Source organism: Anopheles ziemanni, chromosome 3 (genome assembly GCF_943734765.1).
Source record: "Anopheles ziemanni chromosome 3, idAnoZiCoDA_A2_x.2, whole genome shotgun sequence".
NCBI classification, from domain to species: Eukaryota; Metazoa; Arthropoda; class Insecta; order Diptera; family Culicidae; genus Anopheles; species Anopheles ziemanni.
The window spans coordinates 29,701,883-29,727,602 of NC_080706.1; the positions used below are offsets into that span (position 1 = coordinate 29,701,883).

The following is a 25,720-nucleotide window of genomic DNA, read 5'->3' on the forward strand; positions in this document are numbered from 1 at the left end:
TGGCCGCCGACCTTGCCGAAGGAAAGATTTTCGTTTGCCGTGTGCCAGCGCCCCATCAGAAAGGATGAGAGGGGGTCGCATACTACAGCTTCAAGCATTCCGTTTACACTACGAAACCAAAACCAAAACCTGACCACGCCATTATTTATCACCTTCCACCATCGCCATACGATACCCGCACAATTGATCCCAAATTACCGAACGTGGCCGAACATGTGTCGCTTGGCGTATGTTCGCTCCATGTTTTCGGTCTGTCCCACATTTGTTTCGTTTTTCGTAGGGTAAACTTTAACGCGAGCACGTTGAAGATTTACGGGTAGTTTTTAATGTACGATATTATTACACGCAGAGACGCACAATTGTTACCACCTTTTGTTTTATCTTAATCCCAGTTCGTAACACATTCGCTTTGCTATACTTTCCGTCACTGTACCAGGATATTATTTATTATTTATTAAAATCGCCACCAGTGAGAAAAATGATGGCTGGCTAATAATTTAAGTTGTTGTTTCCGACAACGCCGTTGACCGACGTATTTAGAACCCGCTGGGTGTTCTATAAGTTCCGACTGGTTCGAGTGCGAAACGCCATCGACGACGGACGGGGGTTCGCTATTATGTGCAACTTTCAATTAAGAAGGTACAAAATCTCCTACAGGATGATGGTTCATAGTAAATAGCGAATTATCGCACAGAAAGGTAGAAAATATTCGAGCACAGTTTTTTTTTTTACGGTCGTGTTGATACATACAAAAACCCTCGACTTCATGCGTATCGACAGATTCCTAATGACAGAATTGGCCGGAGTAAAGTAGTAAAAACAAAACGTAATACTATATTTATCGAGCATTCTCGCGGTCGCTGGTTGGCCTTGTTCCGTAGAGTTTGCCTGTGGAGAAAAGTGTGGATTGTAATTAAGGATGGAAATAGAAGAGAAAAAACAAACATTTAAGAAATGCACCCTCCACACCCACAGAAGGTAAAAAGAAAAACACAGCAAACAACAAACGGCAGTTGTAGTGGTAGCGTTAGTATTCGCTGTCGAGATATAAGCAGTGGAGTGGATAATAAGGGACGTGATTCAATTTGTACCGACTATTAAATATGTATGTGCCTGTCTCGTGATCATCAGAAACCAGTAGAGTAGAGAAGTGTAGCATAAACCGACACAATATGGTAAAATATGAGAGATGATGGTAGAGCTGTATAGCGTTATCGCAAACAAGAACACATAGAAGCAAATACAATAAATCAAACACACTAAAGCAAGCACATCAATCTGTGCTAACGGTGAAATACCCAAACCCAGATGTTGAAGCTATAGGGCTAGCTTTATTTGAGCTGGGAAGGAAGCGACAGCGAATACTTTACGATTCACTTAAATTCGTTTAATATTCTCATCGGTGACCCAGCGTTAGAGCGGACTGTAATGTAAAATGGAAAGACAACTGTTAAGATGCATCCTATAAAAACACACACACAGACACACAAAATCCTGATTGTATATCTATAACAGCAACAGCCATCGGCGTGAGTGTCGCAATGATTGAGTATTTTTAAACTATATTAATACATATGAATATATATATATTTACCGTATAGCGCACGTGCTTATTATCATCCAGAATCGATACCGTCTAGTCGCGAATGTCACCAAAAATTAGTGAACGGTTTGAACAAACCCAAACCAAACGGCGTCTCGGCGAGGCATAGAAGGATAATTAGAAAACAACAAGCGAGGGAAAGTTAAACGCGCGAGCAAGTTCGGCTCGTGGTGTTTCATGAAGGAACCCGGTGAAATACGCCAGCCCGATGGTCACTTCGAACAAATGTTTGTAGACTTTCAAATAATGTGCAATTTTCTTTTTAACAAAACCTTGTGCATTAATGTTTGTTTAAGTTTCGCGCCAGTTTACTGATCGCTGTGTAAAATTCGTGCGTACTGTACATTTCCACCGAGCATGCGTAAACTAGCAAAAAAAAAGGTGTAGGTTTTGCTTTCATCTCGCACTGAAACAAAGTCAAATCATCTTCTGTGAAGGGAGGGTTATATGTTGTGCAAACGCACGCAGCGAGTTGGAAATCGTGCGCCAAATGGGGCAGATAATGGCATAACCTTTTCGGCCCCGAGGAGGGTCGCTCCGGTATGGTTTGAGCGGTAGCTTCAAGTTTTCATCCGAGCATGTTTTGTTTTTCTTTTATAAAACTGATAACCGATGATCGGTAAAAATGTATTTAGACAGCAACCAAAAAAAAGGGGGGTATAAAGAAGAATTATATAAGAAAGGTGTATCGGAGTTACTTTTGAAACTACTTGAGTGAAACAAATAAAAACGGAAATGAAAAAAAAAAAGAACAAGAATGGTTTGTCATCACGGGTGAAACTTAACGGTAAGCAAGGAGTTTATCGTAAGAGTTGATTGTAATCTGTTTTATCGTGCACATATATTTTCCTTATTGGCAAACATGCCACGAATTTTGGTATCGATAAAATATTTTCGAAAGAAAAATATGACATTATGTTCTGACTAATATTTTCACTAGATATTTTATCCGTCAGCCAGCAACGGATGTTTTAGAAAGCAACTGTTGGTGTCCATGGGTTGCTGCATTTCCCTTCCTATCCTATGTTCGACTGCCCTGACATTATCCGTATCCTACTTGCATCATGGATTGCATGCAATGTGGTGTGCAAGCCGTTTTTATTTTTTTTTTTGTTCACTTCGTTCACGCTATTTGTTTGCATTTCACACCATTTCGAGAGCAATAGAAAAATATTGTTTTCGTTTCACTGGTCTCACATAAGAACCGTTGCGAACCGGGGCAGCAGTAGCAACGCGTTTGAACACACATATGGCTTTGGGTTTTGCTTCTTTTCTCTTGCCCCCGGCCGATAACGATCGCTGCAATTGGGTCAGCACTGCACCAACAGATGCACGGTGTTGGCGTGACGCCGGAGGGTGGCCTTGTGCTTAAACTGCGACCAACAGTCCGGACACTGGAAGGGAAAATCCTTCGCATGCACCCGTATGTGGTCGACCCACTGGTCCCGGTCGGGAAAGCTTTCGCTGCACACCCGGCACCGGTACTTGCTGAAGGCGAAGCAGGCCCTACTTCGCATGTGGCGCGCCAACGAGGGCGCGTGCTGAAACTGCGCCAAACAGTTCGGGCAGTGGTGCTGCCGGTTGCTTACGTGCGCCCGGTTCCCATGCTCGGTCAGGGCGGCCAGCGTGCGGAAGGATTTCGGGCAGTACCGGCAACGGTGCGGTCGGATGCCCTCGATAGCTTTCGCTGGATTGGGCCGTTCCACCGCTGGGCCGAGGTTCACCGCGATTTTGAGCGTCGTCGGTGACTCGTTGCCATTGGAAACGGTGGAAGAAGGCGGGGAAGAAGCCGTTCCCGTCGCCGGTCCACCAGCAACAACCGTGTTTACTTGGATGAGATCATTCACCCGCTTGCTGCGCACTCGGAAGTGGTAGAAATCCTCCACCGCCTGCAGACACCGTCGACAGATGGCACAGTCCGCGTCCCCGCTCGGGGATAGCTAAAAATATCAAACCAAGGAGGGGTAAACGTTAAGAAAACCAATAACCAGTCTTCGCAAGGTGATCCACCCAGACGCCCCCCTATTGCGATTTTTTCTACGTTTTTGCATCACACCTAGCAGCTTACTTACCTTGATGTTGGTGCATTCGTCTATTTTCTCTAGCAGCTCGTCACCCTGCAACATCGGAACGACGCCATTTTTCTCCGCGAATCCATCCGGAGGGCAATTCTGCCCAGCGCGAAAAACCCGTCGAAGGTTATCAGTCCCCAGGCAGAGTCGGCAGTACGTTTCTGGTCCAGCCGTGGGGCTACGTGGAGCAGTGAAAAAATTGTGAAAAAACCAAACCCTTTAAAGCTGGGGACGCGGCCTTTGTTTACACAGATTGCACAGAGCACGAATACGACACTTTCAACGTACAGTCTCGCGCACTTACATCTCCATCGTTTGCTCCATCGTTTATCCAAATGTCGTTTCTCTTAACTTGGGGTTGCTTTGAAAATACAATCCTACTGATTTTTCCGTTCGTTTCTATTTATCAACTTACGCAGCCGAGCCGAGCGATCTTGAGCGTTTCAGTAACCCTGCTGCACTGAACCCCCTTCGCTTCTAGAATAATGGTGGTTGCTTCGTGTTGTAATTGTATTTCACAACTTGCGTCGTCCGTGCCTACTTCTTTCCGTGTGTAGCAAAATCAACTGTTCTTCGTTCGCGGAACAACCACGACTTTGTTTGACAACAACCCGCCCACTGTGTTACGAACACCAAACAACTCGTCAGCTGCTCGTACATTCGATGCAGATTGTGGAACGAATGTATTGGTACCTTCGAGGTACGTCTCCGCGAACATTTGACAGTTCCTGGTACCATCTTCAGTTTAAATCTCGCGAAGGAAGTGGAAGATAGTTTGTTTTGTTTTCGCCACCAGTTTTCCACACAAATGGGGGACAGTCGACGACGTGTTTTGGATCTCTACAAACGGGTAATGAGTACGCGGCATGGCGTTTACGGTTAGGGCGCGACGGTAATCCGATGTTGTTTCGTTCCACACAGCTGCAGTACATGGGCCGCGAGTATCCGGGCGGTCCGGACAAATTTCGCCAGCGCTGCTACAACGCCTTCAAGCGCCAGAGCACCGAGACGGATCCGGAGAAAATTGAGAAAGCGATCGGACTGGGCGAGTATGTCGTCAAAGAGATCGAGGCCCTGTACAGCCTGCGGAAGTACCGCGCCATGAAGCGACGATATTACGACGAAAAATGATCATCAATCGCACAACAGATGATCTGCTGAAGGAAGACACTAGCGATTGCGGTGGTGATAAGGCACCGTCGTTAGATAGATTGATATGACCTTCACGATAAGGATGGCAAAAACAAAATGTGAGACGGCAGTTTTAACTGAAGCTTTACAGCTAACTTTTGAGTACGCTAACGCAAGCTTGTATGTATATAATTGATAGTTTTTTCAAAGCAATAAAATATGTACATTTTATTAGACGATGTAGCTCTTGTACGGAATCGGATCATTTCGCCTCGGTTGCAACAACGCATTCCCCATTTCGCTAAAATCTAAAAGAACTGAACACCAGAGTTGTTATGTTTTTCATCGTTCAATGTTTTATTCTTTTTTTATATTTGTTTCCTCATTTATGTGTTTTTTTTTTCATCTCAAGTACATGTTTTTTGATACAAAAATTTTAAAGAAGTTCGCCTCGGCAGCGTACGCTTTCTTAGTTACTAAGTTAAAATTTGTTACATGCTATATTGTACAGAATGAATGTTTTCTTAAACACAAATTCTTATGATTATTTGCCTTACGCTAGCACTTTTCATCGGCTTTTCGACGACGCGGTGTCTAATATCTATTTTATTTTCATCTCGTACGATCACATCTTGTCCACACGTGTGGGAAAGCTGGCACGTGCTTGCAAGTACGACCAGCGGGGTACACAAGTAGGGGACAGTTAACCATCTCCGTCGGGTCTAATGTATTTTAGCAGGCACCAAAATATATTGGATCCGTAATTATTACCCACCCCTAACGGCTATAGTACTGCACGTAAGGGATTGGATGCCCCGTTAAACCTTACACTGTACACTGAAACTGAAATGCTGAAAACTTATTATAAATTGAGTCGTAAAACTATTTCAAATACAATACTAACATGCGCGACCAAACCCGGCCCGGCCGGCTGCAGTTGTTGTCTCGTGTTGAGGAAAGCGATAAAGCTAACAACAAATTAAGCAAAACACAAACAGCATTGGGACGCTGTGCTGATCGTACAGTGGGGTGGTCCCGCGCCGATCCTGAAGATCCTTCCGGTACGACAATATAAAAAAACGAAGAAAAAAACTATACAATATTCGCACTGCACTTAAACAACTTTGTACTGATGGATTGTTTCTACTGTGTTTTTTTCAAACCTCCATACGTTTTGTTCGCATTTCCTCCACATCGTGTTATGATTGCATTTTCACCGAAAGAGATCCACGACAATTTTTTTCTCTGTCGCTAAGGTTTTATTCGAGTGATACTTTAATTCAATCTTATCTCACGGCAATGTTCACACTTCGGGAAGCAGTACTACCCCCATTTTCATGTTTATCCAACCATGGATGTTCTTGTGTAACAAACGTTGACAAAATTGTAATAAAGTATCACAACGTCACCGTCTTCCTTTTAGCGACAAACAACAACGGTTCTGTTGAAAAATACTGCACTGGCAAATTTTACGCAAAATAATTCCATGTACATTAGATATCGGTCGGTCTTAGAAACAATAACAATAAACTAAACCTCCTCTTTAGCCCTGCTTCGATTGTACAGATTGTTATCAGGTATACGGTGTGTGTATGTGTTTATTATTGGCCGCACATGATGCAAAAAGCCGCTGAACTGGGATGTTACATTTCATTCTTCCAACATGCCACGTGGTCGAACGGGTGATGGCCGACCGAAGACCGATTAGTGTACGCAAGTATTCCAAAATACCAAATACTTCCGGCAGCAATCAGCAGCTAAAGCGATACCCATTCCATTGGCTATATTTGAAGAACCAAATCTAACAACCGATTCCCTCTTTTGCCTCCTACATCGTTTGTCAACATATTTCCTTTTAAGTTTGTTTTTTTTTTATTTATCTTTTTATCGAGAAAATTGAAATTATTCAATTTTTGTTCTTTCTTCGGCAAGTCGTTTTGCCTTGTTTCGAATGAAAATGGTATTCCCCCTTTTCGGGGAACCCTATCTTACTGGTTGGAGCCAACATTTTCATTCTTCTTCCCCTGGCAGCAGCACACGCCGACGATAAAGTAGAAAATAGTAATGAAGCGAGAAACAAATATCTGACCAAGATAAACAACTATTTACAAAAGGTCGAAGGGAACGACGTGGCAATCGGAGCATTCCCATCGGGTGATGTTTGTAAAGCTTGCAAATCATCAGGGAAAATTATACAACATACAAGAGCAAATGGACTATTTACATATGGAAAATATAGCTCATAGAGCCCTTACATTATTTCAGTGTGGCAGTGTGTGGAATTTGAGCACGTCATTTTTTTTTACCCCACTACCACCAACCAGGAGCAAACGGAACTAGTTTACGGTGGCAATACAAGTCCGGTACCTCTTGATTAATCCAAAATGTAGGAGGATAGTTTTTTTTTTTTTGTGAAAATTGATCTTTTTGCTACGTTGGTGGTTTTGTTTTTGGAGAACCAATGCATTCTGTTCTTTTTCAATTTTATATGCCTCGAATAGTATAACATATTTATTAATAACCGTCAAAAAGATGTGAAAAAAATTGTATAAATAGTATTCGATAGACAGAATGAAATCGACCCTATTGTAAATTCTGGTTTATGGACTATCCAGTACTAAGCACCGATCGAGCAAAAAAAAAATGGCGTATCAAATTCAGTGGTGTAAAAATAAATATGTAAACTTTTCTAAAACGATACCAAAATAAACCGACCGTCACGTGACAGCTGGAGTTTTTTCTGCACAGAGGGAAGCATCCTATAGGACACTATACCTCCATCTCCAAGCACACATTCCCGATTTCGGTGAACTTACCATCGAACTAATTCGACCATTACTCATCCACGTCCCAACACTGCTCTACTAAGCTAATCGGGTGATCATGGGCATCTTCCGTCGGTTATTGCTGTGCTGGTGCTGCGCTTGCCGCTGCTGATGAGAGTGGGCCAGCTGGAACTGCTGCTGGAAACTGAGCCCAAGTGTACCGTCGGCGTTCACCACGGTAACGGCACCGCCGCCACCGTTCTTGACGGTTCCGCCATTCGAGGAGCTTATCGTCGGGTGGCGGGTGGTGATGAAGTTTAACATACCGGCTCCGTTGCTGTTGTTATTGTTGGTGCTGGTGCCATTTTGCGTCGGTGAAAGGGAGTAGTTCACATCGAGCCGGGCCCTTTTCGCCGCTGGTTGTTGTTGCTGCTGGCGGGAGATGATTTGGGTGTGATAGTGCTGCGGGAGTCGATGTTGGACCAAGTTTTGGTGCGGTGCTTGATGGATGTAGAGCGACTCATCTTCGTCCTCCAGCGAAAGCAGGTCCTGTTGCGTAAATTCCATCGTCAATACACCGTCTTTCGAGTCGACGTTAAGGTCTTCGTAGAAATCTGGCACCTAAAAAGGCATCAAAGCGTTAGTCCTGTGATCTTCTTTTCTCAAAATGTCTAAAGATAGTCTCTTACCTCCAGATCGAAATCCACCTGATCGGCCCCATCCTCGTCCCCGTCCATCAACGATTCCGGTGTGTTGATGATGAAACTTTCCGCATCGACGTCGATCGTTTCGTGCGGATGCTCGATCAGCTCCACATCGTCTTCTTCCTCCTCTTCCTCCTCCTCCGGCTCGGGCACCTCTTCCTCGTCAACTTCCTCCGCGTCGACGTCCGATGGCCCACCGTCGCTTTCGAGGTCCTCCTCCGGGTCGAGATCGTCATCACCGGTGGAACCGTGCTTCATTTCACCACGCTCGAGCGCCTCCAGATTGTCCGGGTGAACCATGGCGCGCCGGATGGCTAGCGGATCCTTGCGGGACCACTTCTGCACCTCCTCATCCATCTTGGTGATTTTGGACGGATTCATCGCCCACAGGCAGCCCTTCCGCTGGCCGCCGTTCGTGGCGGGCTTTTCGATCTTCTCGAAGCACTTGTTCAGCGACAGGTTGTGCCGGACGGAGTTTTTCCAGCCGTTCGGGGCCGTCTTGAAGTACGGGAAGTGCTCGCACATGAAGCTGTAGATCTCGGAAACGGGCAGCGAGCCCGAGCGCGAGTTCTTCAGCGCCATCGCGATCAGGCAGGAGTAAGAGTAGGCCGGCTTTGGGAATCCACTGTCCGCGGCTCCCGATCCGCCGCTTCCCTTGGCGTGCGAATTCCTTTGCTTCGGCCCGGGTGGTGTCAATGTGGCACTCGAGTGGATGTGTCTGGCGACCATCGTCGGTGAACCAGGACCGGGCGAGGAGGACTTACCCTGCTGCAGGATCACGTTCCGGCTGAACGTTTTCGGGCTCGCAACGCCACCATTGCCATTCATCTGCCGCTGTGGGCTCGATTCTCGCTTCAGCACACCCCCATTCAACCCGAGGCCGGTGATCTTCTGCACGCTCTTGAGGTTCTTGAACTGCACGCTGTTGGCGAACGTCAGGCCACCGATGCCGGCCGCCAGTTTGATCGTGTTCCCCTTGCCCAAACCGACGCCTAGCACTGGAGAGGACACTGTCCGCTGCACAACCGGCTCCGTTGAACTATTATTTCCGCTGGAAAGCTGTTGTTGGTGTTCACTTAAACTCTTGCTCACTGACGCTGTACCGACGTTGCGGATGACCATCTTTTCCTCCTTAATTTGTGTCATTTGCGCGGATAGATCCTTCCGGACGTTCTCCACCGGTCGCGTTGTCACCGGTGAGGTCGTTACGGCTGACCTCGCGGGATTGCTGCTGTACTTTGTCGAGACGATGCCACCGGAACCCGGTGCGGCGGTCACCCGGGTGATTTGCGTCATATTAGATACCCGCTTTGCCTCCTGCACTACCATCGGCACCTTGATCATGTTCGGTGAGAAGGTGAGGTGGCTTTTGCGCTCCTTCGGACTCGGTAACGTCGGATTCTGCCACGTACCGTGCACGGTGGTGTTGAGAGTGAGGGTCTGTTTCGGTGATTTCAGCAGCGACTGAGCCGCCACCAGGGCGCTCATCGAGGAGGACGTCGAGGATGATGTCGCGTTCGACAGCGAAATGGACGAGGCGTTCGGGGAAACGACAGGCATGACGTAGTTTGGGTTAGCGCAGGTGCCCACATCCGTATAGAGATCGGTGTTGCAACCGCCCGACGACAGTGCGTTGCTGAAGAAACTGTCCGTCCCGAGTGAGTTCGAGTCCAGCTCGAGGGAGGGCATCAGTTCGTAGTTCATCAGCGACACGAACTCGTTCACACCGCCCACCACCGTGGCCACCTCTGACTTTATGTCAATATCCAGCATATCCTGCATGGAGTCGGTCATGTAGAGTTCCGACATCGGGGCAGCTGACTCCTAAAATGTAAAAAACATTTGGAGAAGATTGATTAGTTTGAGTAGATAAGTGTTATGCTATCAAGATATGCAGAATTGGTGGACAAATATTTAAGAACACAATTGGTTGATCCCATATTGCGCTGCAGTAAAGCCTACTATGTTTCGTTTCTACTCGCCCTTATGACTACTATGTTTTATCATCCCTTGTGCATTGGACCGGCAGGATTTAAAAGATTGTGGAGGAAATTGTTCCAAACATTCCAAAACTAAAAACTATGATTTGATTTCTGATCTTCGGTATGTCGTATCGTCGTAATTTGAATTCATCGACAGTAAAATGCATGCAACCTTGTACAGTAAATACTCAAATTCAAAATTAATTCGTTTGTCTCGTACGTTAGTGTATTATTAAGCGCAACATATCATCCACCCAGCCCGAGCAGAGCATACAATACAACCCTGCCAAAATGGTACTATGCTTTCCCACAACATCGGTTCGGTCGGTATGTTGTGTGTTTCACTTGGATTCAAGTTGCACCCTTCACGGACAATTATGCTGCCTTGTGTCTGTGTTTGTGCGAGAGCAAACAAAGGAGCACCAGGGTGAAAAAGTACAGTCTGCTCAAAAAGGAATCAGCGTACCATCAGGGCGACGGAGGAAAATGTGTTTCTCTGGTGCGAGGAAAAGCGAAGCAGAGAGCATAGAATGTTTCAGAGGCAGCATATGATGGATAGACGGTAATGCTATTCTTTTTCCTTATGCTGACACACTCGTTCAGGGTAGGGGAACAGAACGAACCAAATGCCCACGACCCTTCGGATGCCCCGCGTCGCATCCTTCAGCACACACTCCTCCAGTACCCTATGCACGGCAGGAAAACTGAACCCATCGTACTCGCAGCAGCAGGCGTTGCGAAGGGTTTCAGGGGTTCCCGATGGAAAAGGGCGCGCGGGTTCGAGAAAGAGGCTAGAGCGGGACAACCGCTACGCGCGCCTTGGACGTTCGGTCCGGAGCGCCGGAGCGAGATGCAGCACCGCAGGAAACCGGCCGGTGATGCCGGCTGCGCGGCAAACAAAGGCAATACAGAACCGCGCGCTTCGAGGGGAATATTACATCCCGTTCCTTTGTGTGTGCGTGCTTGCTGCGATGTTCCCTTCCCCCTGCGAAGCGGTCATGCTGGAAGTCGCACCAGGGATGATGACAGCGCGGCGAGGAGAAACCACGAAAGTACAGTCGCGTCAAAAGTTCTGCCGGGTCGCGCTGAACACTGGTGCGCTCTTTTTAGCGTTCCTCGGCGGTGTGCCGCTGGCTTGCTCGCTCGCCTGCTACCGCTGGAGCCCCGGGGCTCGCGGGTTTCAACTCGCGGATCGCATGCAAGAGCAAAAGGTCTATAGAGCACAACATTGCGTCGACGCAGCAAAGAGCGCCAAAAAGCGCGACTTTGCTGCTGCTGCTGTTGGGGGGAAGGAGAATATGGTCGTAGGGGAATTATTGTAACAAATCTCACACACTCAACTATGTATTTTCGATTTGTGAAACCTATGGGGGGAAGGGAGGAGGCAACTTGTGCGGGCGAAGCACAAAATGCGGCTTCTTATCGGATGGGGTAAAAAAAGCACGTACGAACGAGATGATTCCTCGTATTTTGTACAGCAACGCGCCAATGGAAGCGAAACAAATTGATTGCCGGCCAAGAGACATAACAAACAAATGTTCGAGTGTCCACGATGCCGGCAACCAGGCGCGAAGGAACCACCAAAACATCCGCATCGTGTCGATGTCGGGGGGCGATATCGATTTTAATTCTCCACCAGCATTCGTCTAGAATAAAAGTAGTATGGACACTATACAAATTTGGAAAAGAAACATAAAAAAAATGTTATCTTTTTTGTTATCACTCTAAACAACGTACGTGAGATGTGTGTGATCCGCGAGCTGAACACATTTGGCGCGAAAACCTTCTGTCACCGGCTCGCCCCGTTCACGCTCACGTCAAACGATTGTTTATTTTGCCTACGAACCTGCGCGCATACTTCGATCGATGCGGAGGCTCCGGTGAGGAAGGCCGTGATAAAATGTTCCACTCCCTTCGCTCTCGCCACACAGGAGGGAGGGTGGTAGATACGAAATATTGTAAATTGATACAACAAATCTAAAAACACACATCCTTAGGTTCCTTCCATCCCCTTATCTGAATTTCGACCACAACAACGACCTCTCTCCCGAAGCTGTCCGCAGCAATTTCCTCCTTGCGCCGAGTAACAGAGTGGAGGAATGAAAATAAATATACTATCATGTTTCTTTGGACAACGGATGTCTGTTTTTTTAAAAATATTTTTATTATTCTTGGACTTGGTTGTTTGCGACATTCCGCTTCGTCTGATTATTAGCAAACGAGCCACGGATCGAGCATGGACCCATGGAGCCAGGGAGGATGGAACCTGCAGCGGTATGCAACTGCTCTCTCGCCCTCAATTCGCCGTTTCGTGGCGCGATTGGTATGTTTTGATGGATGGTTTCATTTTCGCGCCAAAATGATCACGTTTGCAAACCATTTATAATGCTGGTACGAATAGAATGACGAAGAGTCCAAGGAAAACCAAGTTTCTCCACCCTCAGTTTAGTAATTTAGATAATTTTTTTCTCCTTCAAAAAAATATTTTTTAACAGTCAAATAACCCAATTTTGAATAAAAAATAAAATAATAAATTGTTAAAGAATAACATTCTCGATAAATTTTCAGATGCTTTCCAGCGTTTTGTATGTATTAAACTTTCGTTAAACTTTTATCTCAATCGCGCCAATCTTATTACTTTGAAACCTGTTCAACCATTCCACCGAAAATATCCGCAGCAGAGGCACGTGATACGTAATCGGATCCTATTTTAAGAAGGCAATTTATTTTACGTAATCTTATGCAACTATAAGATCGAACCGTTTCTCCACTAATTGTTTTCTTCATAAGTTCCATGTTTAACGAAACTACTCTTAAAGTCAGTCCTCCAGTTTCATAAGATTGTTTTGGCGCGCTTTTCCCAAGGTGCTGCGACCCATCGACCGGCTTTCTCTCCCAAAATGGTTTTTTTTTTTGGGTTTTCAGTAGAAAGTCACCCGTCCACCGATCACCAATCACTCTTCGCATGTAGCAGCTAAAATTTTCGCGCCAAAACCGTATACAATGATCGGTCGGGGGAGAACAGTAGGAGGATGTGGTGGAGAGGACGGAGGGGTGGGAGAGCCACGCACATGTAACGTGGACGATGACACAACCATCCGCAAACCCCCCCAAGATTCCGAGGATCTCGACCCCCTGCAAAGGCGGAGGGGGTTGATCGCGGAAAGATGGAAGAGAAGAGAGAAAGGACCACTACTTGTCCCGTTTAAATATAAAAAAAACATGTTCTCATACGCACACGCACACACCTAGCCACACATTTCCTCGATTATTTACCACGATTTTGGCGGCAAAGACGGAATAGGAGACGTTCGTCGAAGCTGCGATGTCGCACAGGCACCGAGATGTGATTTTGTGAGGACCCACCGCGAAAGGGGATACCGGGCAGTCTCCAACAAGGAGCACCCAGCAAAGCGATGTCTTGGAGTCGACGCAGGCGAAGAAATCTCCAAGCAAAGGCGTGTTTTTTCTCCACGACACTATGGTTGGTTCTCGCGTTTTCCTTCTGCATCTCTCGGAGAATTTCTCCTCTTTTCCCGCGAGTTCTCCCCGCTGCGGTTGGGGCGGTAGCATGGGGAGGTTGAAAACAAAAACAAAAACGACAAAAAAAGACACCGAACCGAACCTAAAGCAGCATAAACCGGGTTCTGAAAGCGCGCCAAACGGCAAAGCGAGGGCCGCCGCCGTTCGTAGGTCATTACACCCGGCAATGTTTATTTGGCGTCGTCGTTGGGGGGAATGATGGGGGGGGGGGGGGGGTTGTAGTGTGTTGGTACGTTGTTAATTTTCGCGCCCTTTCTCCCCTAACGGGACTCCCATAGCCGGTGGGGGCCACATGGGCGGAAAGTGGCACGCACCCACGATTCGATTTGAATATGAATCATACTCCCGGGTAAGGGTTGGGGGACCCCACGAAGGGGGTGGGGGTGAAATTTTGTCTAGTTGTCGTGCCACGTTCTAAACGAGCACACACTTATCCAACATTTTAGTTGCCCAATAAAAATCGATTTTAATCTGAAGCACTTAAATTCATCATCACGGACGACGTACCCGAGAGATGGGATGCATTTTCCGGCAGAGGATGCGCGGGACTGAAACGGTTCAAGTGGAAAACCGGCACCGGTCGGGGGATGATCTAATAATAATTTTCCCCATAAAGCAAATACAGGAAGCACCCGGCTCGCCACAAACATTCCGACACATCCCAGCGGAGAGGGCACAACTCGTAAACGTGACGTCTCGGGAAAACAGGAACCACTTCCTACCGGCACTTGCCACCCCCCCCAACGCCGCTGGGAGTACGTTCATTTTTAAAAGCGATTAAAAATAGTTGCTTCTCCCTTCGGAAATGGAGAGGCAAAATGAAAACACAATTTTTATTGCTTTTCAAAGGGAGGAACAGTTAAAAACTAACCCGCTATTTTGTGTTTGAAAACTATGCTCAAACATAAAACCTTGCGGTCAGTGCCAGTGAAGTGAATACCCACGAGAGAGGAAGGGACACCTTTTAAGATGTCCAAAACCAACCACCGTGTACCGGGAACGGAAACATATGCCATCGACGGAGAAATGACAGATGCTCTTTCGGGACCTGTAGGACAAGCGGGTAGATTTACCTCCTTTTTTGTTTTCGTTATCCAAAACTTACGCACTTTCTTTCTCGACCGAGCTATTCATTGGTGCAAGTTGTCGCTTGATTCCCTTCTCATCCTTCCGAGACGGCACGCGTTCGATCGAGCATAAACCTGTGGTTATGCAGCCGAATTACCAACAGCTGTCATCTGGTTCACGAACGAAGATCGTCACCAGCCGGCTCTTCAACGCGAGAGATCATGTTTAGCAGCCGCCCAACGACCTCGACCGATTAATGCCACGTGAGTACGAGGAACTCCTCCAGCGACAGGTGTGATAAAAATCATACAAACGCGTCTACCTGCGAGACGATCGAAAGGTGTAAACATTTCCTTCGACAACATCATTGAACCTCCAGCTATTTAAACGCTGCAAACATGCAATGGGATGGACCGGTTTGCGTGGTTGATTTTACCCTCCCTACCGCTGGGAAGATTTGCCCCAATGCAGCTCCTTCCATCCATGTTATCACGCCTCGTTACCTTCCACTGCACCGCGCGCGCAAGACGACCGTTTAAATGCAGAAAGAGTTGTTTCATTGTTTTATCCCCTAAACACGAAGCAAACACAAACGCCTCCCGAAGGTGAAACAACAACATGGACACGGAGAAGTCCCCATCATGTTCCGCGTGGGAATATTTTGGGGCGAAAAACGAAAACGAAAAAAAAAATATGAATCCTTCAATAGACCGAAACCACGGGCAAATCGGGTGGGAAAAGTTAAGAACCCATCAACCGTGATTCGGTTCTGCGCTTCATGAGAACTGAAAACACATCGAAGTTTGTGGGAGCGGAGTGCGATCGGGAGCGGAGGGGGTGGGGAGGCGTGATAAATCACGTGGAGCATATTTTTCCCTAAAACTCCAAAACGGGTGTGAAAAAGCGAGTGAGTGAGTTGAGGGATGAAAATTTCGGCATTTTGGTATTTATTTTCTGAACAAATGTGAAATAGGTGTCTTAAATAAACGATGATTATATTCATAAATAAATATATAAATTTATTGTTTTACGCAAAGACAAAAAAAACAGATTATGACGATGGTTTATGTTAGATCAAGGTAATTTTGGGAAAGAGATTATTTATTATGTTCCGAAGGTAAACACACATACAAAGGTTTAAATACAAAATAAAATAATGAAGTTTTAAAGAAATAACCATAAAAAAATTGACAAATGAATGTGAAAATAGCATAGAAAAAGAAGTAAATGAGGGAGAGGCATACAAATATTCATTATTTCCAGTCGTTCGATAAAAATCAGGAAAGGAAAAATGCGCGCGAAAATGAACAATTTGTCCTTCCATTGCCCTTCCTTGTGGCGAAGACCAAGCTTGCCCGAGAACCCAAACCGATGACAAATTTTGTTCAATCAAGTGTGTGTGTGTGCTTATTTGTGTTTGCATTTCCCCTTTTTCTGATTGGATATTGTTTAAAGTTTGTCCTTAAATGAATCATCCGGCGGCAGAATGGATTAGAAAACTCTCCCTTGTACTTCAAGCCTTGTAGGAAAAACGACACCGACGCACATTCACACACATTCATGACCGGCAGGAAGTGGACAGTTTAAACATGATTTTCCACCTTCTAGTATTTTGCCATGTTTTTCTCTCGCTCGCCTGCCCGGGACGCGCCATGGGCCAGCGGAAGGCTAAAACCGGCGACCACAACATCCAGAATGATTTTACCGGCATAACTTTCCTTTCGAGCGCATGCGCATCGCCTCCAGCATTCCCTGACCCTTTTCGCCCCCTTTAGGTTAGTTTCATCAGAAGCAATTTTTTATCTCGGAAAATTGTACTCCCCATTCCCCGTTTCCCCACACACGCTAACTCACTTCCTCAGGGTTGCTGGGAAGTGGTTTTTCCCCCAACACAGACACGATGGGTCACTTCTTTTTTTTTTTTTTTGGGTGGCGATTTGTCAGTTTTCCCATTAGCGCGCGCTGATTTTCCATCGCACGGCCAGGCGCACACTTTCCACTGGAGGATGATAGTTTGGTCGACATGTGCAAACCCGGGAAAACTAATCCGAAAAGCATGGGGAAAAAAAAATTCCAACCAATCTGGTCTCGGTTATAATCCCTTACTAGCTCAATCAATGAAGTGGATTATAAATTTTTGTAATTATTAAAAAAAATATAAAGCCCATATAGAATTTCCACATCATCGACGAGGGGATCTTCTCCTGCTGGCAAATATCGATCGGTGTACGAATCTAAAGTTTCCCGCCTTACGGTCTTCTGCTACCTACGCGAAAAGTGAAAGCAATTTGCAGCGCTGGAAAATTATCAACCGGCAAAGCAACACACCTCGAGGGGTTGCCTGTTTCCCGCCAGGGCGCAAACTCCGACCCGAGAACGGAATAATCCTCGGAACAGATTACGGATCGATATTTTGTGTGGGATTTTCGCGCCCAATTCTGTGCACTCCCTGGTGCGGATCGAATCTATCTCTGGACCGGTTCTACCTTCCCGCCTGTCAAATAAAGCAAACAAAACTTGGGTGGTATGGATGGATGGGGGAGGAGGGGGGGGGGAGGAAAAACATCCCCACTGCTGTGCGAGTACTTCCGGATTTCATTTGCCGCCAACGGGATACAGAAGCAATGGGGAAGGAAGCATTCTGTCCCGAAGGGGGGCGTAGAGTCATCCTCTGGACCTGAACGAAGTCCAGAACGGCGCGACATGGATTCCGCTCCGTCAGAGTTCCGTGTCACTTCCGGAAAATACCAGGCGCACATGCAACAGAATCGGATCCGTTCCGTTAGGTCCGGGAACGACACGAAGAAACGGTCCGATGCAAAGGTGTTTGGTGTTTCAGAACATTCTCTCTCGACCCTTCTTCGACGGCTCGTCGTCGACAAGGGGAACACACACCATCTTCGGACCGGAACCGCCATTTGGTAATACGGATACCCACCCTCGGAGCTCATGCCGGGCGGCAAGATGGAACAAGGATACGAACGGAAAAGCGTGTACCGTGTTCATGCGCACGCGCGCACGTGGCTGTTGTTTAACTCCCTTCGTGGCCCCTTCCTCGTCCTGCCCGGTTGTGTCGAACGGGGTTTCCTTTTTCCTTCCTCCCTGTTGTGCGTCGTGCCGGAGTTTTTTGGGATCTCCATGATCAAGGATTTAGGGGGCTTCACACACACCTGCCAGTCAACAACAACAACAACAACAGGGGGACAGCTTTCCATGAAGACCTGAACGGGGGAAGTTTTTACACCCTTTGGTTGGGGGTTGGGGGATGAAACGGTGGTACAACCGTGTGCGGGCCTTCGGTGAATGTTTTTTATTCAACCCAACGTTCCGGTATAACGCGTTCACCGTTGCGGACATCGTATCCACCCGCGCGCTCACTCGTCCCCGGACCGGGAGAAGTGTTTCAGTTTACCAAAGGTGGTGCATATATTTACGTACAGCTGTAAATTTACTATGCAGGGGCTGGAACATTAATCCACACACAGGACAAAAAAAAAGCAAACTAGCGTACACTCCTCTTTCCGAACGGAACGCGGCTCTCTTCGAAAACACCTTGCGATGGCCAAATTTTAAATGCTAACCAAGCCTCCGTCAGTATCCGGACGAGTGACGGGTGCAACCGTTTTTTTTCGAAATGTTTTCAGCCAACCCTATTCCCTCCCACGACTGCCTGGGAGCCTGGTAGATAGTTGTGGACGAATTTTTCTCCGTCTGTCGCTACCGACGGCAACACGAAAATGGGCACCATTAGCAGCGCAAACACTGTTGAAGTAAGATCAAAAAGTTGTTAATTGAACTAGATGAATTTTACAAATGTTTTCTTAGCTATCTAAGCGGTATTGAAATGGAATAAATTCTACTCATTTATTGCTCTGCCTTTTTCATTTATCATTTTGCATTCTTTTCTCAATCCCTCTAACATTACCGGCGACTAATTATCCTTGCACCTAGGACGGTAAATAAGACTCAAAGTAATATTTCTACTCGGGGGAAAACGGGTAAGGAAGAAAAACCCGCACCACAGGTAACCATATAAACCCGAGAAAAATCCCTCACCTCTTCATGGCCACAATAAAGCAATAAAAGATAAAAGACAAAAGGCGTGAAGAGGATTAGGAGGGCAGAAAACATTTCACGAAAAACAATCCAATAGTGGCAATTGCTGCAGATCCTCAAGGAGGATCGAAGCTTGTCGGAGAGACCCAACGGAAAAGCGCCAATAATCACAACTGCAGCTGCAGGTAAAACAAAAACTTGTTGATCTTCCATCTGTTATTAGTTGGATTGTTGGAGTAGTTTTTGTTCAAATGTATCCATTACCCTCATTTTTGTTTCAATAATATCCTTTTCTCTAGGTTTGCTACGAATGAAGATCAGCACCGGCTTAAGACACCTTCTTCCATTCGAAAATCGTACTTGAAGGAATATTTCAGAGACTTCCAACTCGCGCGCACAGATGTCGCTGGTGAGGATCTTTCGTACTCTTTGTCCTAAACATCGATCTTCATATGGTCCCGCACGATCGTGCCGGTGGCTTCCACCGACGCAATTTCCCACCACACTGGTGGTCACGTCTCCCTCGATGGATCTTCTTGATTTCGGCTGATGATCAGCTCCGAAATACGGGCCTAGCGATCAATCCGCCGCTGATGATGACCATATGTACTGCCACAACAACACCCGGGCGGCCCAATGGTAGAGGTTGGGCCAGCATCGGTGGAGTCACTCCCGCTCTCCCGCAACCACAGAACAACAGATCGATCGTTCGCCCAAAAACCGGTTCTCCTCTTTCCTTTTTTGTTCCACTGAAACCATTCCATTCCGGCAGCGTTGTTGTGTTCTGGTCGTCGTCAGCTTATGGGATGGTCGGTTCATTCCGGCCACTCTCGGCACTTCCCTCCCCGCTCGGAGTTCGCTAATCGCCTCCCGAAAAGAGCACAAACCACGAGAAACGGCAACGAAACGGATTGGAAAATATTTCACACGAACTCTGGAAGAAACCTGGACCTGGGCGAACATGAAGATCATCGCGATCCCCGCCGGGTGGACAGAGACAGCGAGCCCGAACCCCGGTAGGGTAGCAGCAAGCGGTGGGTAGGGAAGGGACGGCCCGGAGCGACCCCCTCGAGAACACGCCGGGGTACGATCTTTCCCTCCGTACTTTTCCTCTTCCATTGTTGGACTTTCGTCGTCGTTCCCGCCCGGACGGAAAGCATAAAAATCTACCCCTCTCCAGCCATCCGTTGCCCCTTCCCCCGGCCTTTCCCAGCGCAGCGAAGATCGTCTTTATTCCTTCTGGTTTCTTTCGCGCCATCCAAGGCAACCCACCAAGCCCCGAAGAAGACCCTCAAGAGTACCGGAGAAGGTCCCGGGGCAGGAGGGACACCAAAGAAGAATGTTTTTTTTTTGTAAATATGTTTCTCTTCCTTCTGCTTTGGTGCGGTTCGTTGGTCCCACTCCGGATGGTTTCTCTGCCGTAGCGCTTTAATGTTGTTTTTCTGCTAGCCCGGTTTTCCAAGATGAAGGTTTCGTGTTCTTTTCAAGGCGTTTTCCTTCCCGGCAACGCGTTTGGATGTGTTGTGTGATCCTAGCCTTTTCTTTCGTTTCTTTTGTCTTCAGCGTATTTTGTTTTTTTTTTCTTCTTTTAATGTTTCGTAATGGACGAGAGTACGATGCACACTGGGACTCTTCTCTGCACAATCCACTGACGGAAAAGTCAGGCAAGCAAACAAAGAGAGACTCCTCCCGAGGTTGCATCGATACAGTCGGTTATTTGTAAGGACCGACGACTAATCGATAGAGTGGGAAAGTCAGAAGAGTGGGAAAAAGGATGCATTGCGGGTGGAATGCGTGGAAAGTGGGTTTTTTCCACTCACCACCTCCTTCGTTCGTTCGACAAAATAATATGTTGAGTCTTTTTGGTGGGAAAAAGAATGATTCAAAACCTCAATGGGAGTAGAATTGCAAACAATTTGTTTTTAAAATTGCACCGTTGAAAATGGTCGAATTCAAAACCATTATATCTCGGCTTCCACCAGGAGAAGAACTTCTGGTGATAAAATCAAATGCCATACACAAAGAAAGACTTGCAAACGACAGCACACCAAGCAATGGCCGAGAAGAAATCGCTAGCTCGTGAAAAATATGTAAATTAACCAAGAAAACAAAAAAACCAACCGCGGTTCACGAAGAGGATGTTCTAAACACAAGAAAACATTCATTCACGATACGATCGACAGTTGTAGGCACGGGATCGCTATCCATTGACTCGTATGGTCAGCCAACTAAAACCAAAATAGACAAAAGCCACACTGGACGAAGCGAGTCGCGGTGACGGTTGGGTGGAATAAGAAAAAAAAATACACGAAGACAAGCTGATCCAAAGATCGGGGAGATTCTTTCCCTTCTCTTCACTGTTTGTGATCTGCTCTTCTTAAAAGATCATTCCCGCCTTGGCAAGTTGATGATCTCTAAAGCTAGCTTTGGCAAGAAGTAAGTGAAGAAGAAAAATACTAAAGGCACCCAACCGGCAATAGTAAAAGGGAAATGGTTCCGAAACCTCCCTTCTCCAAACTTTCCTCCTACCACCCAGAATTCCTCAATGCGAAACACTGTACGGCTCAAGTGCTGAATATTCCATGAGAATTCCGGAGTTCGTCGTCGTTTTCGTCGTCCGCCTTTGGCGCATAGTTTACGGGTTTGTTGTTGTTCGTTTGTAAGCCGCATTTATGAAATGGATATTTGGCTCTGATTTACGGGCAACGTTAAGCGTAAATGTGTTTCTCTAAATCTCCACAAAGGAAAGTGCCATACATTTATGACATCTCCAAATTGCAGTATTTTTCGTTTGTCCAATCCTTGAACCTTTTCACACAGGCGATCTCTTGTACAGAACTTTCGCTAGGTTGATTATATATTCATTTGCAATAGGGAAAAAAAAGATCAAGAAATCTGTCCCTAGTAAAGCGCCAGGCGCTTTCTTGAAGCATCAATAAAAATCTTAAAATGATCCGGAATAAATGGTCACCACCATCGAGGAACAATCGTTCAAACCCTGTGCCCATGATTTATTGACGTGGTATTTGCATTCCATTACCCCAGAATTGCACTTTTTGCACCCAAATTCCATCACCTCGACTCGATCGTGGGATTCTCCTAGTTCCGGGGTTCGAAATCTTTCGGCATAGGATGGTTGTACCGTTCAGCGTTTACGATCTCCTTTACCCCCGGAGCGTTTCCCAACATGTTTCCCTTGCGTGTAGCGTCCCTTTTCCCGTTTTCTTTTTCCAACCAACCATCCCTACCCGCAACCAATCAGGACACCAATGAACGAGAACCGGGAGCAAACGGGAAAAGGGACACACACACACATCCCGCCATAATCGTTGTTGATGCTACGCTTCCCGTCCTTTGGTTCACGCTTGTCCTCGGTTCCATTTTTCCCACCCGAACGACTGAGAACTGACCTTAGTGAAATGATTTCCCAATCTTTCCCCTACTTCGGCCCGGTTGGGAAAGGGTCTTTTAAAAACGCAAAAACATTCCTTTCCTATCATCCTAACACCGGTGGTAGGGCAGGTCGATCTCTCCCCCCCTAGTGGGCTCGATCTTTAGGGGTTGTTCGGCTCCCGTTTACTCGTTCTTTCCTTCGTTTCCCGGTACCACCAACGGTACGGCAATTAGCCGAAAAGAGAAGCAACTTCCCAATGTTGACAAACAACACCCGGGAGAGAACTGACTAAGTTCTCGATCCTCCCTATAATATCGTTCATCACCACGGCGGGAGAAAGGAAAACGGTTGCGCACCAAGGAGGTTTTTTTCCGATGGTTTTGTGTGTTCTTTTTTTCCGTCTGCAATCGACGTTCTGTTTTTAAAGGTCTTACCGGTGCGGGCTCGATACCGACCAGACGACATTGCATTTTTCGGTGGAATACCGCTGCTGCTGACCTAGTTTTTGAACTGTTGCCACACACACACACGGCGGCGTTCATTCAAGCGCTCAAGGTAGGATAGATCGAGCGGAAGGAGGAGGGGAAGCGCCTTCACTTCACTGACTGGAAAGTAATTGTGGATGGTGGGTTTAAAAATAGCTCTCAACAAATCCATATCGGTTTGTTGTTGTTGCCGACAAGCTGTTTATCGAAAGCTGTAATGTGTAATTGAAGGGCTAGATGTTTTTGAATTAGTATGTTTTTAAGTCCGTTCAAACAAAACAACAGCCTCAACACGGTATCAGCTTATTCGGCTGCAGTTTCTGTCTAAATTTTTAAAAATAATTCGTTAAATCAATGAATGGAGATAAAACCCGATTCCATTGATTCTGTCAACTGCTTGAAAGTATGCGGAATTACTGATGGGACAGACAACTTAATTCAACAGAAGAGCCCATTTGAATTAAGAACCTTCGATCGTTCGTCGTGGATCGCCGATGGAAGATTGTTTTCGCCACGGAAAAACAGACCGATACTCCCCTGGAATAGTAATCAGACCCTTTTCGCGCCCTATCGCACTTACTGTGCACTAAGGTGGGCGGCCAGAAGACCATGTCTTTACGAATAAAATTTCAAAGAAAATAGGCCAACACGTCCTTGCTGGGTAGCGCCGGTTTTTGTTTCTCAAAGTTGTGCGCTTCTGGCGATCATGTTGAGCGCTTCCGATTAAATTTCAGGGACACACCACCAGTGTTTCCGCCGATGATGTACCGGATGGCAAGACTTGAACGTGGAACAATTACATTGATTGTCCGGTCCGTGGTGGTCGTCGTTTACCCCGGGTTTGCCACTCTTTCCTTTCCGACATATAATAACAGAACGAATCGGCAACATGAGGTTGTTGTCAGCCGCGCAGCACATGGCGCGCGGTGTCTTGAAAGATCAGCAAAAGGCACATTGTATAAGAACGGAAGGATGGATGTTTTTGCTTCGCCCCCCAAACCAGAACCATGTGTGTGCAAGTTTGTCCCCATCCAGCGGTCCGGGACTCTGGGTACAATTTAAAGAAAAAACTTATTTAAAAAGCGCGCGCGGTTCGACGCACAACAGAGTAAAGGCATAATAACAAAAACGTGATCTTTCATCCGTACTCCGTCTTGTTCCGTCTTTCCCACATGTTACTCGTTTTCTCCTTCCACTTTCTGTGAGTGTTTGTCTATCTCGCATCCCGTTCTTGACGGCGCGACCGGACACAATTGGCACACGCATGATCCGCGGGGCGAAGCGCGAGAAGAAAAAGGGGTGGTTAGAATTTAAAACCCCCTTGTGCGGGGTGCTGCTGGTTGCGGTGTGTGGTTGGGGTGGTCTTGAAGGAAACGCACGAGGACAAGCCCCGACATTCATCGATTATCATCTCGTCTTCCTTCCCCTTATGCTACGTATTTTCGCGCGAATATTTCCCTTCGCGAGCAACGAGCCGTTCGCTGATCTCATTTCTTCGGTTCATTTTAGAACGTTTCGGTAACCTATCTCGTTCGTTTGCCATCTTTTCGCGGGGAAAATCTATGCTCGCTCATCCTCTCTTCATAATGGCACCATTGCCAGGTGTTACGAGATCGATGAAATAGTTTTCCGTTTTCCATTTGTTTGTTTCTACCGCGTTGGTGATGTTGGTGATGCGAATAACCACGTGCGTTTGAAAGACCATTGTCTGAAGGGACGGGGGCAGGTAAACATACACATCAGCGTCGCACCTCCCAGCTCATCACCACCCCCTTGCGTCCACAGTTGGCGACCGGCATTTTGGCCTTGAACTTCGCGTGCGCTTGCCGGCAGATGGATTTCAAACGATTTCACGGAGAGGGATGGTGTGGTCGTTTGTCTGCTTTCCGCACACTCGCTTCAAGAGCGCTCATTTGCAAATCCACTTCGTCCCGCACGGTTTGACATGTTGAGTCTTGAATGGACACTGCTCTTCAAACAAAGAAATTCGGTGAAGTTGGAGACTTTTTTTCTAACCGCACCAAAAATTAATCAACCGACGAAGGTGTGTCCCCTTTTGCTAGAATGCTAAAGCGCGCAGTATTTGATCAATGGAAGAAGACTAAACAAAACACCAACAAATTTTTCACCGCTTACTGGAATGATAAGTGTCAACAAAACCGGAGAATTTTAAACGACTTATTGCGAAGTAAACCACACTTCAACAAACGTTTGCAACGGTAATGTGAACTGTTTCAATTTCATTTAAAAAAAAACACGACAGCGGTGGCAGTTGCCGTAGCAACGTACGTTTAATGCGGGTACCGTACTTTTTTTCTGAGAAACAAAAAGAAAAACCAGGGAAAAAACATACGCCATCAAATGTAGCTGTTCTTTGTCGTTTTCATCACTTCCAACACCATATATCATCGACCACATCATTTTGCACTGCACACATCATCAACAATTTGCTGTACGTTTATCGGATAATTTAAATTGCTCCAGCCGAAGTTGTCGAACGGTACAGCACTGGGAGCCGTGGAACCGAGTGTTTCGCTGCCATTACTTACATTGTATTTGCTGAGCAGAACGTCGTGGAACCCGCTGCTGATTTCGTCGTGGTCGTACATTTTGGCGCGAGTTGATCGGTTCGCCGTACTCGGTCGCTGTTAACTTGTTTTGTTTTAAAATATTATACTTTCGCCACGGAGGTATAATGCGGGTACAATTGTGACCACCGGAAATCGTCGCGATACGCGCTAATTTGTTTTCTTCTTGCTAACGTTGTATTGCAGCGGTGCTGCATAGCCATGGGCTCGTAGGATTCCGCTTATCAAAATGCACACTCTCGGTCACCCCACATACAAACACACACTCAATACAAGCAACCGCTCTAAGCGAAGGATTCGAAGGATTCGTATTTTCTACGCACCGCAGC

At 46.6% G+C, this 25,720-nt stretch overlaps 3 protein-coding genes across 3 annotated transcripts; 1 reads left to right on the forward strand and 2 right to left on the reverse strand.

The window, feature by feature from the left end:
* Nucleotides 1-2,736: 2,736 nt before the first annotated feature.
* LOC131287810 (putative zinc finger and SCAN domain-containing protein 5D) lies at nt 2,737-3,999 on the reverse strand. The gene is made up of 3 exons (XM_058316894.1): nt 3,980-3,999; nt 3,676-3,853; nt 2,737-3,543 (listed from the first exon to the last, which is right to left on the reverse strand). The coding sequence occupies exons 1-3, from the start codon at nt 3,997-3,999 to the stop codon at nt 2,914-2,916; spliced, it is 828 nt and encodes a 275-aa protein (XP_058172877.1). The 3' UTR covers nt 2,737-2,913.
* A 405-nt stretch (nt 4,000-4,404) lies between these two features.
* Nucleotides 4,405-4,971, forward strand: LOC131288073 (electron transfer flavoprotein regulatory factor 1). The gene is made up of 2 exons (XM_058317172.1): nt 4,405-4,525; nt 4,597-4,971. The coding sequence occupies exons 1-2, from the start codon at nt 4,484-4,486 to the stop codon at nt 4,804-4,806; spliced, it is 252 nt and encodes an 83-aa protein (XP_058173155.1). The 5' UTR covers nt 4,405-4,483; the 3' UTR covers nt 4,807-4,971.
* A 2,699-nt stretch (nt 4,972-7,670) lies between these two features.
* Nucleotides 7,671-25,484, reverse strand: LOC131284491 (uncharacterized). The gene is made up of 3 exons (XM_058313351.1): nt 25,353-25,484; nt 8,261-10,099; nt 7,671-8,192 (listed from the first exon to the last, which is right to left on the reverse strand). Exons 1-3 carry the CDS (start codon nt 25,410-25,412, stop codon nt 7,671-7,673), a joined length of 2,421 nt encoding a protein of 806 aa, XP_058169334.1. The 5' UTR covers nt 25,413-25,484.
* Nucleotides 25,485-25,720: the final 236 nt, after the last annotated feature.

Excerpts from the sequence above, each read along its gene's own strand:
- LOC131287810 (XM_058316894.1), bottom strand. The coding sequence starts at position 3,999 with ATGGAGCAAACGATGGAGAT. Across the intron at positions 3,854-3,979 it reads ATGGAGCAAACGATGGAGAT|CCCCACGGCTGGACCAGAAA; the intron begins GTAAGTGCGCGA and ends TGCTCCACGTAG. Across the intron at positions 3,544-3,675 it reads ACGAATGCACCAACATCAAG|CTATCCCCGAGCGGGGACGC; the intron begins GTAAGTAAGCTG and ends TGATATTTTTAG.
- LOC131284491 (XM_058313351.1), bottom strand. The coding sequence starts at position 25,412 with ATGTACGACCACGACGAAATCAGCAGCGGGTTCCACGACGTTCTGCTC. Across the intron at positions 10,100-25,352 it reads TTCTGCTCAGCAAATACAAT|GAGTCAGCTGCCCCGATGTC; the intron begins GTAAGTAATGGC and ends TTTACATTTTAG. Across the intron at positions 8,193-8,260 it reads AGGTGGATTTCGATCTGGAG|GTGCCAGATTTCTACGAAGA; the intron begins GTAAGAGACTAT and ends ATGCCTTTTTAG.
- LOC131288073 (XM_058317172.1), top strand. The coding sequence starts at position 4,484 with ATGGGGGACAGTCGACGACGTGTTTTGGATCTCTACAAACGG. Across the intron at positions 4,526-4,596 it reads TTTTGGATCTCTACAAACGG|CTGCAGTACATGGGCCGCGA; the intron begins GTAATGAGTACG and ends CGTTCCACACAG.